Here is a 15,522-nt window from a genome sequence, read left to right as displayed (position 1 = left end):
GGATTGGATCTCCACCCTGGCCTGGGAACGCCTCGGGATCCCCCAGTCGGAGCTGGTTAATGTGGCTCGTGAAAGGGAAGTTTGGGGTCCCGTGCTGGAGCTGCTGCCCCCGCGACCCGACACCGGATAAGCGGACGAAGATGGACGGATGGATGCAGCTCCCACAACACAGTTTGTATACAAATATGCATGTAAAGCTCTTAATATATGTAAAAACTAAATGTAAAATGTATGCCTTTGCTTTGGGTGCAGCAAATGTGTAATGTGCTTTAAACATTTTAGAAAAAGTTAAGGTTTTATATTATATTACCCATTTCTATCATGTGTTTTATGCTTTTTGTTTCGGTTTCACAGCTGAGCAACCAATAGCCCTTTGGGACAAATAAAGTGATTGATTGATTGATTGATTTATTGATAGATTGAACATAACTGATCATGTTTAAATGTTATCATAATGTTACATTTTTATTATGATTGTCTTCCTATCCTTTTATCCAAATCATCAAGGTGCATCCAATGTTTTTTTTTGACAGCTGATATCAACTTTTACATTATACTGTTATTTAATGTTTAAACTTGATAATTTAATACCAAATATTCCACCAAATTAGATTCATATCCACTGCTTAGGTATATTAAATATTGCTTTGTTTTTAAGGGGTCACAAGCTAAAAAGTTTGGGGACCACTGATTTACACCATCGTGGGGAACTAACACAGTGTTTGCATTAGGATAAATTCATTTAAGGGCTTCATCTAGACCAGGGGTGTCCAACTCATTTTAGTTCATGGGCCACATCCCCCTAATTTGATCTCAAGTGGGCCAGAGCAGTAAACCACTTCAGAGAGATCAGAAACTTTATCTGCCAGAGTTTCTTGTCAGCTTGATGTTGGCAAACGCAAGTGGCTTCTGCTACGGCAGTGTTCTAGGGCCATTGTAGGAAAAAAATAATAATGTTACGGACATGGGAGAGAGAGGTAGTTTTCAGAGGAAAAAACTCAGAATTTCTAAGATTAAAGTCATAAATTTACAGAAAAAGAACTTGGATATTCTCTGAGATTAAAGTGGTAAATTTGGAATTGGAATTAATTACTTCTCTGCAATTTTCCCACTTTGCAAAGTCATCCAGTGGGCCTGATTGGACCCTTTGGCGGGCCGTGCGTTTGACACCCCTGATTTAGACAATCAGCTAAGTATTTATTGATACTACAGTCAATAAGATAACATGATGTCAATCTGAGGTGAAGCAAAATGACCAATCATTGGAAATAAAAGACCACGGTGACCTCAGTTACTTTGACAAAGACAACTGATCCTACCTGAGGAAGAGGGACCTGGGCCCCTTCACATCCCTCTCGCTGTAGCACTTCACGCTGGGCTTGAAGATGAAGGGATTGGAGTTGAGGTCGTTGTCAGGGGAGACGGAGCCGTACTCACTGCTGCTGCTGGTGTCCTCCACCACCACCGGCACCGGCAGGGAGATACTGCGCAGGTACTCTGAAGGACACGGCGAACGTAAGAAGCCTCAAAGGTGACTGTCGCATAATTTAAAACACTAATAATCGGATGTTTTACTTTCTGTTTACTTTGTACAGGACAGAAGGAGGCGTTCTGTACCAATCAGGAAGTCAGAGCTGCTCTTCCATTACCAAAAGAGCTAAAGCTGTCAAGAGGGTGAAATTTGTTAAAGTGCTAATGGAAAATTAGCTTCCTTTTCAGAAAAGACACATAGAAAAATCAGATAATACGCTACCATCATGTTTAGGGAGAGAGCTCTATCTGATGTATCTGGTAGCAAATTACAGCCATTGTGTATAAATTATGAAAGAGGGATTAGGAAGACATTTAAGCATTTAGAAAGAAGTCATGGTGTGCAATGTCTATTTTGAGTTCTTGGAAAGGGCAGAGTCGTGCCAGACAGGTAGCCACTGGCAGAAAAAAAGAAAAGAAAACTGTAGCCTAGATACTCCAGATTGTAAACTAGTCCCTGTAGTGGCAAATATGTCTGAAAGAATAAGACGTGTAGAGAGCAAAGTAACTCACCAGACCCCGGAGACAGAGCTGTGGTGGACAAAATACACATAAAATATGCGTCAGCAGTTAACCGAGAACAAAACATTTCCATGTAAGACTGGCAGAATAACATTTCCAAGTATGCAGAAGAGGCACAAGTTTTAATGTTGGCCTGTTGCCAGGACACATGATAGCATCACTGCAGCGCGGTGGAAGGGTGTGTTCAGGCTGCATGATAAAACACCCATCTATTCCATAGACACAGTATAGCAGGGGATCAGTCCCCCGATCATTATCGGTCTAAACATTTTTTTCCTCAATCTTTATATGTGGTCTGCTTTCCCATAAGTGCTCAATTGCAGGAAACTGCTTTCTTTTTCTTTTATAATATTTTTGTATTTACCCTTTAAATAAGCCCAATCTGTTAAAGGAATAGTTCAAAATCTTTGGAAAATGCGCTTATTCAGTTTGTTGCCGAGAGTTAGATGAGAGGATCGATACCACTCTCATGACCGTTTGTTAAATATGAAGCTGAATCCAGGAGACGGTTAAGGTAGCTTAGCATAAAGACTGGAAACAGGGGGAAACAGCTAGCCTGGCTCTGTCAAAAGGTCCACCACTATGGTTTATTTGGCGTCTCGTCGCAAGCGTGAAGTTGTCTGGTGAAGTCACTGCTCCCGGCCAATAAACAGATCCGCCGTAAAACTCAAAGCTGTTGTTTTTAACAAATACGATATAACAAATATGATATAATATGTGAATTAGTGAACTTTAGAGCCGCTATTAGGTGGATTTTGTTACCTTTGGACAGAGCCAGGCTAGCTGTTTCCCCCCTGTTTCTTTATGCTAAGCTGAGCTCTCTGCAAAAAAAAAAAAAAAGAGAGGATATTCTCCAAAATGTTGAACTATTCCATAACTTTCTTGATGTTCGTATTTGGTTCGTTCAACCTTTTATTGTTCCACTGATACTGAGAGATTTTAAATGTGCAATATGTAATATTGTGTGTAATACTGGCAGCTAGCAGTTAAAATAGTTACTGCAGTACAAATTCAAAATACTGGAGAGTCGTCTCCCCCGCCCCCTCCTGCCCAGACTCGAAGTTCACGGGGGTTGCCAGGCTGAGACCGCAGCATTCACAACAACGTTGCTAGACGCTTTTCTCACATAGCCAGACATTACTCCACAGCACAGCGGAGTAGCTAACGGTAGATGCTGGCTATATTGACAGTCATAAAAGCCCGTGCTCACGCGGAGCTCTGTAACCAACTGACAGACACACTTTTTCGGCTTAAAATTACAGTATGAACCGCTAAAAACACAACAACCTCACCGTCCTCTCCACACGCCAGTCAGGCACACTTCCTCGGCTTAGAATTACAATACGAAACGCTAAAAATACCACTAGCTACCTTGCCGACGGAACACACTTCATTGGCTTAGAATTACGGCAACAATCGCTAAACACACTGCAAACTCACAGTCCTCTCTTTCCGATTTACAGCCCCCCTCTCCAGGGGCGGATCTACCGGGGTGGCATAGGGTGGCAACTGCCACCCTAAAAGAAAGCCTTGCCACCCCTGCTGCCACCCCAGTTGGCAGCAATGAATTACGGTAAAAGTTATGGCCAATTTGACAATTTACGAGCGTGCGTCTCCAATGTCCGACTACAGTGAATGCAGCATAAGATGACGCCAGAGCGGAGAGAGCCTGTTTTGTTTTGAAAACTGAGTGGCGCTGCGCGAGGAGCCAGGAGTCGCGATGAATGGAGACACAGGAGGAAAAAGGTCAAAACGGATTAACTATCTATCAAGAAATGAAATTATAACGAAAGCACAGTGCTAGCATAGTTGCAATGCTGATTTTGAGATGATAAAACAAGGTTGAAGAACGTTATTTACGACTATACAATGTTACTTAGGGTCTGACGTTTGTTCTGTGTAAAGTAGGCTACAAAAGCTAATATTGATTCAACGTCTGTCAAGGAAAACATCGTTACTTTGAATCTTACAGAAATGAAGAGGAAAGGTAGCATATTCAGTTTTTGTCTCCAAAGAGAAAGGCGAGAGAAATAGAAAATGAACAAGTGAGCAAGGTAGATGGAGAAGATGTGGTGGAAGGAGAGAGAAAAGAAGTGGAAGGAGAGAGAGAAGAGGTGGAAGGAGATAGAAAAGAGGTGGAAGGAGAGAGAAAAGGGCTACAGAAACGTGACAGAGACAGAATACAAGGCCAAGGCGACCAGGGACAAGAGGAGGTGGGAGAAGACCACAGCGGTGAAGATATGGAGGGAGAGCATCACCAAGATGAGGAAGGAGAAAGCGAGACACAAGAGAAGGTGCAGGGCTCAGACAGTGAAAGGGAAAGCAGAGTGCCTGGGCCATCACCAACCATCTCCTGTCAAGCTGGTCCACACGGTATGGAAATTGTTGATGCATAGTATACTAAGTTAGATATGAATAAGAACAACAAATGACAAAGCTTAAATATGAATAATTAGGGAAAGTTGTCAGTGTGAAAGTTTGATGAGATGGGGAGATGAGTTTTTATATTTTGTGTAGAATGTATTTAGATCTATTGCTCAGATTAAATATAAAAAATAAAAAAAATATATATAAATAAAACAAAAAATAAACAAATGAACCTAAAAATCCTCTCCCAGGCTAAAATGTTAGTGTGTTAACACAGTCTGATGGTTGGAACTAATCAATGACAGTTCCTAATCTTGTACAAATGCTGCCTGCAACGCTTCCTCTCTGACACAGTCCAAAACAGTTTGCTTCCCCTCTCACACATCTGTCACTCATCACCTGTATCTTACCTTAATGCCTTTCCTGTGATAATGCCCCTTACTTCTATCATAATTCTATATCTCCTATTAAGTGAGATCTCATTGTACGGTCACTTATTCCTAATATGAACTTATTCCAAATGAAACCTCAAATGCATGACATTGATTGCATGAGATTAAGTTGGTCTGGATGAGTTTGTAAATGGCAGCCTGTGCCCTTTTGTAGTGTGTACATACTATTTCTCATCACACTGTGATAACTGATTAAATTCAGTAAATATACGTCTGACATATGTTGCCACCCCTCAAAAATTCCTGCCCCCCTCTCGCCACCCCAGAAATATTTTTCTAGATCCGCCCCTGACCCTCTCGTGGCTTAAAATAACTCACCGTTGTCGGCTCCAGCCGCTGACGAGGCTATACGCTGTAAACAGCCATGGGCTGCATGCCTGGTCCTCCGGTAACGTTAGCTAGCAGTTAGCAGGGTTAGCAAGGCGGCGTTAGCCAGGACCAGTCGGGATCACGTTACTGGCGCCCTATTCGCACGGGATAAGTATTACCTGGTGACCTCCAGTCATTTGTAATAATCGCAGAGGTTGTCTGTGATCTTAATCCCGTGCGAATCGGTCATGTCTGTAATTTGTAAAGTAATAATTCCCCCGCAAATGACCTACCATATTTCGCCGAAAACGGAGGTCCTGTGATAATATTAGTCCCGTGCGAATCGGCATCTCTGTGATTTGGGGTCTAACTGGCTGCGTTGTCAATTATAAATGAAAAGTTTTGACATCATATCCGGGGGATAATGTCTGTACATTTGAGTAAAATACAGACTTCAGTTATCCCGTGTGAATGCGCCAGACGAAATACAGACGTGTGGGGGTAATTTATAAACTACAAGAGGTCCCCAGGTAATACTTATCCCGTGCGAATTGTTTTTGCGAGTAACCAACTCGGGTACTCTAGCTATATAATTCAATATGAGTACACAAATGTTAAAATAACAAAAAATGCCCATCCCTAGTAGCTGTGATAAATTAGCCTGAAGCTAATGCTTACCTGTTCAGGAGAATAAGCCAACTCTGCGTCCTTTTGGGATCTAAGCTGTCTCCATCTTTCAAATACATCTCCAATATTTACCAGGGGGTTGTTACGTCTCTGGTCACGCAACTGTTAGAAACATGCTGTTTTCTTTTTTTTTTATGTCAGGTAAAATCTATCTCCGTTGATCCTGTTTGTTTGTGTGCTGCTTTCATGGCTGTACTACCGTTACAGCTGTAGCGCGCTGGGTTTACGTTTTTACAGGTATATCTGGCAACCCGGCCTGGCTGTCAAACTGGGCCGTTGATAACAACACACAGACCAAAACATAAACATAAATTCCGTCACGGAATGTAAATTTCAAAAAGAAAAAATACTGACATTAGCATTGTTGTCAGAAAAGATAGTATTTCAGTTTAACATGTTTCCTTAATATCTGATGAGGCATTGGTGTTATTTTTGGATTTATTACAGTACAAATATTACATATTGGACCTTTAAACTGCCGTTTATTTTTTATCACCTAATGTGGACCTGGGGAAACCTAGCTATAACTTCATGGAAGCTAATGGAGATCCAAATAAATAATAAAGTAGAAAATCATCCACAAGGCATTCTGAGCTGCTGAACTAAACTGAACTGAACCGACCTGTGAAGCTGCTCTTGCTCTTCTTCTTGCGGCTGGTGACGGTGAGGAACTCATCGGTGAGCAGGTCGAGGGCGGTGGCACGGCGGTCCGGGTCGGGCTCAAAGCAGCGCAGGATGAAGGCTTTGGCCTCCGGCGACATGGACTCTGGGATCTCTGGGTGGATCTTAAACATGCCCACCTGCAGACAAAGGGCACACTTTCAGTTCAAACAGATAAACACAAGTTTAAAAAAAAAAAAAATATGGCCTCTGAAAAGCTCTTTGAGATGTCTTGCTCTCAGGGGAAATTATTTGATTTGAGGAGACAACTTACAGTACTGTAAAGCGAGGGTTTACCAAGTGAACTATGCTTCAGGGCAATAATGCTCAAAAGGTCAAGCTCGATACTCTCATGACAATAAGAACGCTTGAAATTCCTGTTGTTGCTGTTGAGGAATGTTTGAGATGAGATGCCCCTCCCTCGAGACATTCCACAAGGATGAGTGAAGAGTATATAAGGGAGTGTTTTACTATTTGGGAAAACTCGACACAACATGCAAAGTGCGGGCACAACATGAAAGCGATAAAGATGATAAGACTGTAATTGCATGTCTGTGATCTTTATCAGTAAAATGTGAGGAGATCCCAGCCTCTGCTTTTATGTTGTGTTTACTAGAAGGTATATTCTGCACAGTCACATACGCCTTCTTGTTTGAATTCACAGCCCTTTTTATTCAACGACATCTTACGGAAAATTCCATGATTCACAGCTTTGACAGGAGTGCTATAATGCTGTCCAGACAACCCTTAAACATTTACTTTACTGTCTTTAATGGGCTACACGTGGCTGAGAAGAATGTTTCATTAGTGTGGAGCACTTTACATTTCCACCCAAAGCAAATACACAGTGTAAATTGAGCGAGTAAAAGATTGCATACAAAGCCCCGTGCACATAGAAACTGGAAAGAAACAAAACATGAGGGAGTCCGTGGCGGTTCCTTCTCAATGAGCTACACATGTCTGTTTGTGTTCAAACGAGATGTTCGTGCATAGACAATATTTGGAGTTTCTACTGAGCTCGATCATGTTACAGCACGCAGGTGACGACGCAATGCAGGTGCATAACGGCTGACTCCCTGGTTTTGTTTCCATAAAAAGGAACTGATAAGTGCAGACGCCAGACTCACAGATTATTTCATTTGATGGCGTTTTTCTTATTCATTTAGCCGCGGGAAAGTAACTTTTCGTAAAAGCATATAGTGAGCATTAGGAGAACATTAAGTGAACACGGTGGATTTTAAAAGGTCCAGGCTCTGACGGTTTCCATGTACTGTAGGTTTCCATAATTTGAATGTGTCAGTCAAACTGTCGGTTTGAGGGCTGATGAAAGCTAAAAAATCATGTCTGAAAATTTTTTTCCAACTCTAATACAATGCTGGATAGTTTAATGCGTAGTATTTGAACTGTGATATTTTGTGACTAAAATCTGAATCTGCAACGTCAGGTAGGCTAAATGTAGTAGGACAATGTTTACCTACAAGTACAGAGTAAGTCAGCAGTATAGGCCTACAGTTGCTTTTGGGTCCTTCTGTAAGTTACTTTTCGGAGTGCAATGGTTCTGGAGAAAGCTGCAAGCAGCAATACAGGAGGCCAAGCAATCAGCCCATTCCAAACAGGCATGTTTTGAACGGCACTGCACTAGTTAACTTAAAAAAAACCGAAACATATATACTGTATATCAGATATTTCAAAGTCAGAGCTGCAGCTGTTCATTGTCACTGTTGTCCAACACTTTATGGAAGATTTCACTACAGAAACAGATGTTGACCTGCTTTCTTCAACCCATTTGCTAAAATGAAAACGCATTACCCAGTGGGAGCATGGAATTTATTACTGTACTGTCTCTCACCTTGAACATAGCAGCCTGCGGCTCTCCCAGTTCATAGAAAGGTGGTTTCCCAGTGGCCATCTCTATGATGGTGCAGCCCAGAGACCAGATGTCCGCTGGCTTGCCGTATCCCCGAGGACCCTTGTCTATGATTTCAGGAGCCATATACTGCAATGTGCCTGGACAAACAAACATTTACATGAATACGTAGACAGTAACAGTTTCAGTGTTTGAGCAGGGATTGCTAAAAATACTTTCAGGGTGTATAATTATTTCCTGCAGAAACTCAATGCAGTCTCACTTGGCTGTCAAGTTATCAGATATATTTGGCTCTGGATGTGTTGGTTTTATTAACGGTTGGCACTTTCAGATCTCGTTTGCTTTAACAACATTTTGGGAAACACACTTATTTGCTTTCTTGCTGAGGATTCTGGCTCTGAGACCAATAACTTCCTGGAGTCCCTTCTGGTTTCCTGGCAACTGCTCCAGGCCAATAAATAGTCTAGACCATGACCCCTTGTAAAACTGCAAATTGTCAATTTTATAATTTAGTCTTTTTAGGGATCTTAAAAAAGCGTTAGAGATGTTGTGGGAGATATAAATGTTGTGGGAGATATAAATAAAAAATAGCTTCCTAGCTCCAGCTTGATATTAGACAGACAGTAATGAGAGTGGTATCAATCTTCTCATCTTAACTCTTGGCAAGAAAGCAATCAGCATATTTCCAAAATGTCAAAGTATTTCTTTAAACTGCCATACAACTGGCTGCAGCTTCGTATTTATCTTCTATTTAACTCTCAATAAAGTGAATTAGTGTTGCTTCCCAAAATGTTGAACTATCCCTTTAAGGTTGTTCTTAAGGTGTCATCTGTTATGATTGTTACAATTTATATTAATTCTATATATAATATCTAATTCTGACATTGCTGCTGCCTATCTCCGCCACAACGGTCTTCTTTTGATCAAATAACAGACCAACAAGCCTGATAAATGAGGAAATTAATACATGAATACATAAATTATTGCCTGTGACTCTGTCAGCAATGTGCAGTAAAAAGCAAACTAATCTCAATGCAAACTACATAAGTCATTAGCAGAAGCGAGTGTGTCCAACTCTCTGCTTGAGGCAAAAATAAATATACTTTTGCTCTTTTTTGTTGCACTTAACAGCTTTATGTATGACACTAAAAGGTAAAATATGCATTGCAGATGACTGCTCAGGAAAGTGTCTTCAATACATTTTATAAAGGCCACTAAATGTTTTGGTCAGTAAATGTGACATCAACAGCGTATGAAAAAACTAAAGCTTACATTAAGCCTAATTATAAGTTAGGTCTGTCCAGAGTGATGACACAATTATTGTAAATGACTAGTCAGGGTTACAACAGCTTTAAACAGGGCTTATGGTCTTGTGCGAGCAGCAGGAAAAAGCCTCTCTGTGTCTTCAACTGATCACAGCTCCGTCCAAAAGTAACATTTTCAGCTCCCAATTGAAAGGACTCTTTTGTTCTAAATATAGCTCGCTGGGCAGTGTTTGCTGCTTTTAGAAGCTTCTGTACACGCTCAGCTAAAAACAGGGCAGGGACGCATTTATAGCCGGTGTGGGCTATAAAAAGGAGTAGCCCAGTTTCCTGAAAGAGCTCCACCATTCAGGGTAACTCCCTGTCTGTTCCAATCAGCTGCCAGATGCAGAAACAGCCAGGTATTCTCAGTAATATCACTTACTGGATTAATGGTCTGAAAAACAAGTGTTATCTGTACAGGGTTACATCACTGCTCAGCTTTAATTTTGGCCACTACTGAGCAAAGTTTGGTCTCTTGTTGTTTCACTAAAATTGGACTTTTCAAACATTTTTGAGGGTTTGCGTGAACAAGAAGTAATTGAGCCTGTCAGTCAGTGGGTCAGAGCAAACCTACCTGTGAAAGTCTCCGTGCAAGGGTTGATCCCAGCCAACCTCTTTGATGTGCCAAAATCTGATATCTTCAGGACGCCGCTGTAGGTGTTGATAAGAACATTATCGCCCTGCGGATTGAAAAGACATCCATGAGAACGGTTCCACCGAATCCCCTCGCTGAAATTCCATGATTGTATTGAGATAATGTGAGGTGCAGGCAAATACTCGAAAGTGACACACTGCGCGACATCCCAGTCAAAACAAGGTGATTAACATTTATGGGCCGCTAATGACGCTTATATGGCCGTGTTGTTGAATCAGGAGGGCGCAAGAGGAAGAGGCTGCAGACCTTAATGACTGTCTGTGATGGAAGTGTTATCATCGTTGGTTTGTTATAACTGGGATAAATCAGGGAGGGGTTTTTACATAAGAAACTTGGAAGTTAGTATTACTGTTGTAGACAAAGAGCTAGAAAGAAAATGCTAAAATGCTCAGAGCAGCTGGGACGCTCTTGGAATGCATGCACACCAAATCAAATTTACTGTTCACAGAGAGTCACGAGAAAAGCGTTTTCAGAGTGCAAACAAACAGTGAAGCTTTTATCTCACTCTAACTCTTACTTGTGCAATGGTTTCAGGGTGTTTTACTTTGCGGTGATGTAAATATGCGTTAGATCTGTGACGGCTCCTAGGCCTTAAGACCTATTAAGTCCCTTTGGATGTGGGATCTGGGGATTGGCTAATAAGGACTGATGACTGACACCTGGAGGAACCGATTGCTCACATGTCCATAAATAGGAGTGCCTGGGCAGTCCCACTTCCTCTCTCCCTCCTCAAGGCTGCTTGGTTTGTTTGGATTTTGGGTTTAGTGACTTTTGCGTTCCAACATTGATACACCTACACACATCCATACACTACACACATTACTGATAAACTGATTGCACGTTTACCTTTGTTTATTTAAATACATTTGATTTAATTGAGTGTGTTCTCCACCTTTTGTCATACCTTTGAGCCAGGTCATGACAGGTGCAATATGTTTTTACCACGGGATGTGTGCAATACTTTATTTGCAATTTATTGTTGTGACTGGTGCAGTTGGTGCTGTGTTGTTTGTTCATAACTGTCATGGCATTTATGTTATATTATGTGTGCAGCTTTTGAGTCCAAAACTAATTTACCTAAGGGGACAATAAAGTATATTGTATTGTATCAAACCTTAAAATCTTTAATCTTTATACATTTTCTATCGTTTGTTACTCCATATTAGTTACATTATTTATTGTGTGGCTGTCTGTGCATGTCTGTGTTTTTGTGTCTGTCGGCTTTATCATTTTTCTTTTTTGGTCTTTTGTTTTTGCATTTTCTTGTAATTATTTTACTCCTATGTACACGTTTCCTTTTGCTTACACATTTTAAATTAAAGCAGATATAGTTTACTTGTAATGAAACATACAATGTATTTGTCTTACAAACCTGTAGTCTGTCATAGTTGCGAGCAGTCTGTTCATCTTTTGTTTTTCTTCAGTTTTTGTTAACTTCTCATGATGTTTTTGCAGTGCAAAAACCTGTCAATCAAACAGTGTGGCCTCTGGCCAGTGCTGACATCTTTACCCCTGGATTTCCTGTTGACAAAGTCTAGATTTCTGCAGGTGGTGCACTTTTTTTTCCATGTCTGTTCAGCCACTGTAGCCTTAACTGCTCATGCCAACTACCCAGGTCTTACGCAGCCTGGTTCGTAGAATTTAAAACACATTATAAAAGTATTTTTCTAAATTGTCTAAATGATGCCTTTCTGGAATTGAACCTGTAAGAAGCCTATGATGGTACAACATAGGAATTGTACAATAACTTGTGTTTGGTCACCTTGATGTCTCTGTGTGCTATCTGGTTGTCGTGCAGGTATTTGAGTCCCTCCAGGATCTGCCGCGTGTAGAAGCCGATGGTGGACTCGTTGTTTTTCAGAGGGCCCCACTTGGACCTCAGCAGTGCAGACAGACTCCCTGGACGCCACGGGACAAAGTACAACAACGATCAATACACTTACTCTGACCTGAGATCAGCAGAGCAGTTCTGAGTGTCACGGAGTCTGTGGCGTTTTTTATTTATTTTTTATCTATGTCGAAACTTCTGATAAATCATGTGAAAACTATTTTCTGTGCATTTATTTCAGAAACAGTTTGGGTGAAGTGGGAGTGTGTAAATATTGTTCTTTTGGATTAAATGTGTTTCATAAGATGTTTGAAGTAACTTTATGGTTATTGCTTGACCTTTTTGGAACTGTAAAAATCCACTCCAAGGCAATTTAGTTCAGTGCAAATGTTTTCTTTTCTTATCTTCAGTAAAGGATAAAGGATGAAGGAAAAACACACACAGATAAGCAATAACAGCCACTTGAAGAATTTCTCTAAGACAGATGCTTGAGAGTCGGAATATGCCGCCTGGTGAGCATCCTGTCCTTTCATTTAATTCTGTGCTCTCACTTATTTTCTCTGACACTTCAAGTTGTTTGTATCCCTCACTTGAATCTATTCCATCTTTCATTTCCACTTCATAAGAACATCAACAGCCTGTCTCACCTCCAGGCACCTGCTCCATGAAGATCTTTATGAAGCCGTTCTCGCTGATTGAGCCGAGGTACTGGACGATGTTCTTGTGCTTTAAGTGCTTGTGAAGAGCGATCTCCTCGTGGAGTGGCTGAGAGTACCTGTATTAAAAAAGAAAAGAAAAACACTATGTTACAGTTGTGTACGTAGATGTGGTTGGAAAAGTACCAATGCCGGATATCATGCTGATAGAACAAAGAAGGTTAAATACTGGAGAACTTAGTGAACACTCAAAAAATAAACAGTATTCGCTCATTTTCTCCATTTATCGTGTCTACAGATACAGATCTTTACAGTTCTTTATTTCCTATTTGGTGAGATCTTGGAGGTTTCCTGCTGAGTCAGTCAAAATGATTGAATGAAAGAATGAAAAATGTCATTCTAAAATTTCCTGATTCAACAATTGAACCCACTCGCAGTATAGTGAACTTACTGTACCTCATCAGTCCTTCAAAAATAAAAAGCACTGAAACAAGAAATTGCATGACTTTCCTTATATTACAAAAACTCCTAACTATTACAGCAAAGCTCAAATTAAGCAATAAGTTATAATGACTAAAACAACCAAATCCTACAGAAATAAAGTCTAGATTTTTTTATTAGCAACTCATTTTTCTTTTTTTTGTTTATTATCAATCAATACATAGAATATTTTCATGATTAAATGATTATCCATTTGGTCTTTAAAAATCACCCGTCACTAGTTCTGGGAGCCCATGGTGACGTCTTCAAATGTCTTTTTGTCCAAGCAACAGTCAGAAACCGAAAGATATTCGGTTCACTATAGAAGTCTAAGAAAACCAGAAAATAATCACATTAAGGAGGTAGGACAAGTGATTTACTTTTATTTGTGCTTATAAAATGACCAATCATGTTAAAATCAAACAGGTTAATGTTTCTGTTGATTGACTAATTTCTTTCAGCAATAACCTGGATATAACTACATTAAAAAATAAATAGACTTAACTATGTTAACCTGACAATACATTGATTGATGAAGTTATTCAGTAGAGAAAGAATGCTCATGGGGGTGCCATTGTCACTGTGTATTTTCCTTAAAGTGAATGACAGATCGATATAGAGTAGATGACATGCTGAAAGCCTAAAGGATAAACAGTGAGGCTGAAACTTGAGATCAGCTCAGAACAAAATGTATCTCTGTGATCTGAAAACATGGTTACCAGCAGTTTATTTTCACTCGGCTCTCTGCATGAACCACACACCCTCTCTCTCTCGTTCTGCCTGTCTTGAGTTTTCAATCCACGTCTGAATTATTTACCCCCCCAAAAAAGTCACCCTGCTGACTTGCTGATGTGATAAGCGTAACAAAGTGTGGCAGTGAAATCATCTAGTCTGTGAGACAGTCTTGCCATTTGAGATGAGTGGGTATACTGTAGAACTATGAGTAGACAGGCGTTTTAAGCAAAGACGCTTGTGGGAATTTAAGGCAGAGGGTGGGAGTTCGCCTTCACAGCTCCCCCACTAACCAGTCACTCAAGTGGTTTCCAGAACACTGAAAACCAGAAACCACCAGGGACACTGCTGATTTGAGCTTCACGCTCTCAGTCGGAGGAAAGCGGCACTTCTCTTAATGATGCTCGACAGCAGTGCTGAACAAGAGGAGGCATTAACAGCTCAGCCACGTATTTACATTTAGGCTGTAATTTTAATCTTTGTGCTGGATAATAAAGACAAGATTTGCAAGTATGTCCTGATGAGTATGTCCGGCTTCAACTCAAATAAGACTATCATCGTCTGAACATAAATGCGTGGCAATCTGCCAATTAGATAAGGAAATATCTTCTTATAATGGTGATATTTCTTTTCTTTTAAGTACATTTACAAATATGACGAATGTATCCTCTGCATTTGGCTCATCCTCACTAATTAGGATGGGTTAAATGCATTAAATATGGCATTTTGTGTCTGATGTTGGCACTATAGCAAAAGGTGGGAAACTTACTTTGAAGGTTCCCTGTAGAGTTTTGTGGAGCAATGTTTTAAAAGCGGTTTGTACTGTGCACACGCACGAGGACGCACCTACATGCACTCGAGTATGTGGGCCACGCAATACATATTTCTCCCGCCAATTCACGCTATTCACCAGTCCATTGCTGCAGGGTACAGTAAATCTGGCCATTAGTTATTAGACCAAAACAATGGGTTAAAATTGAGGTGAAATTTGGACAGATTTGTGGTGTAAGATAGAGAGTTACAGGGTCATTCAACATTAAAATTTGTCCCCAGGGAAGCATGAATATTCATACCAAATATCCTTGTAAAGTGAAGTCTTACTAATGACTGCTAGTGAGGGGAATTTTTTATTTTTTTTTAAATGCTTGTGCCTGTAACATCAAGACTATTCATAATGTACATGAGAGTGATTACATTATGTCACTGGAATTTCACAGATACCTTACAAAAATGACGATTCTGTTGCAACAACAGTGTGAAACCATCATTAGGGAACATGGCAACCTTTTCCTGAGAAGAAACCAGGACCGATTCTCACCTGCTGTCTCTCTCTGGGATTTCTTTGATGGCCAGTCGGACCTGGTTGCTGAGGTCTCGGCCGGCGTACACCACTCCAAATGTGCCTTTTCCCAGAACCACCCTCTCTCCGTGCTCGTCGTACTCATAGTCGTACTGTAGAGACAGCAAGCATGC

At 40.7% G+C, this 15,522-nt stretch overlaps 1 protein-coding gene across 1 annotated transcript in view; it reads right to left on the bottom strand.

Moving 5' to 3' along the window:
• Positions 1-15,522, bottom strand: part of map3k5 (mitogen-activated protein kinase kinase kinase 5) — a 79,932-nt gene that overhangs the window by 9,497 nt on the left and 54,913 nt on the right. The window contains exons 14-21 of the mRNA XM_039781353.1: positions 15,368-15,501; positions 12,829-12,956; positions 12,116-12,252; positions 10,273-10,378; positions 8,377-8,534; positions 6,490-6,667; positions 2,044-2,061; positions 1,320-1,497 (exon numbers count right to left, since the gene is read on the bottom strand). Coding sequence (XP_039637287.1) covers positions 1,320-1,497; positions 2,044-2,061; positions 6,490-6,667; positions 8,377-8,534; positions 10,273-10,378; positions 12,116-12,252; positions 12,829-12,956; positions 15,368-15,501 — 1,037 coding nt within the window. The remainder of the gene's footprint in view (positions 1-1,319; positions 1,498-2,043; positions 2,062-6,489; positions 6,668-8,376; positions 8,535-10,272; positions 10,379-12,115; positions 12,253-12,828; positions 12,957-15,367; positions 15,502-15,522) is intronic.

The sequence above is a fragment of the Perca fluviatilis genome, chromosome 18 (assembly GCF_010015445.1).
Source record: "Perca fluviatilis chromosome 18, GENO_Pfluv_1.0, whole genome shotgun sequence".
NCBI classification, from domain to species: domain Eukaryota; kingdom Metazoa; phylum Chordata; class Actinopteri; order Perciformes; family Percidae; genus Perca; species Perca fluviatilis.
This window is presented reverse-complemented; position numbering and strand designations above follow the sequence as displayed.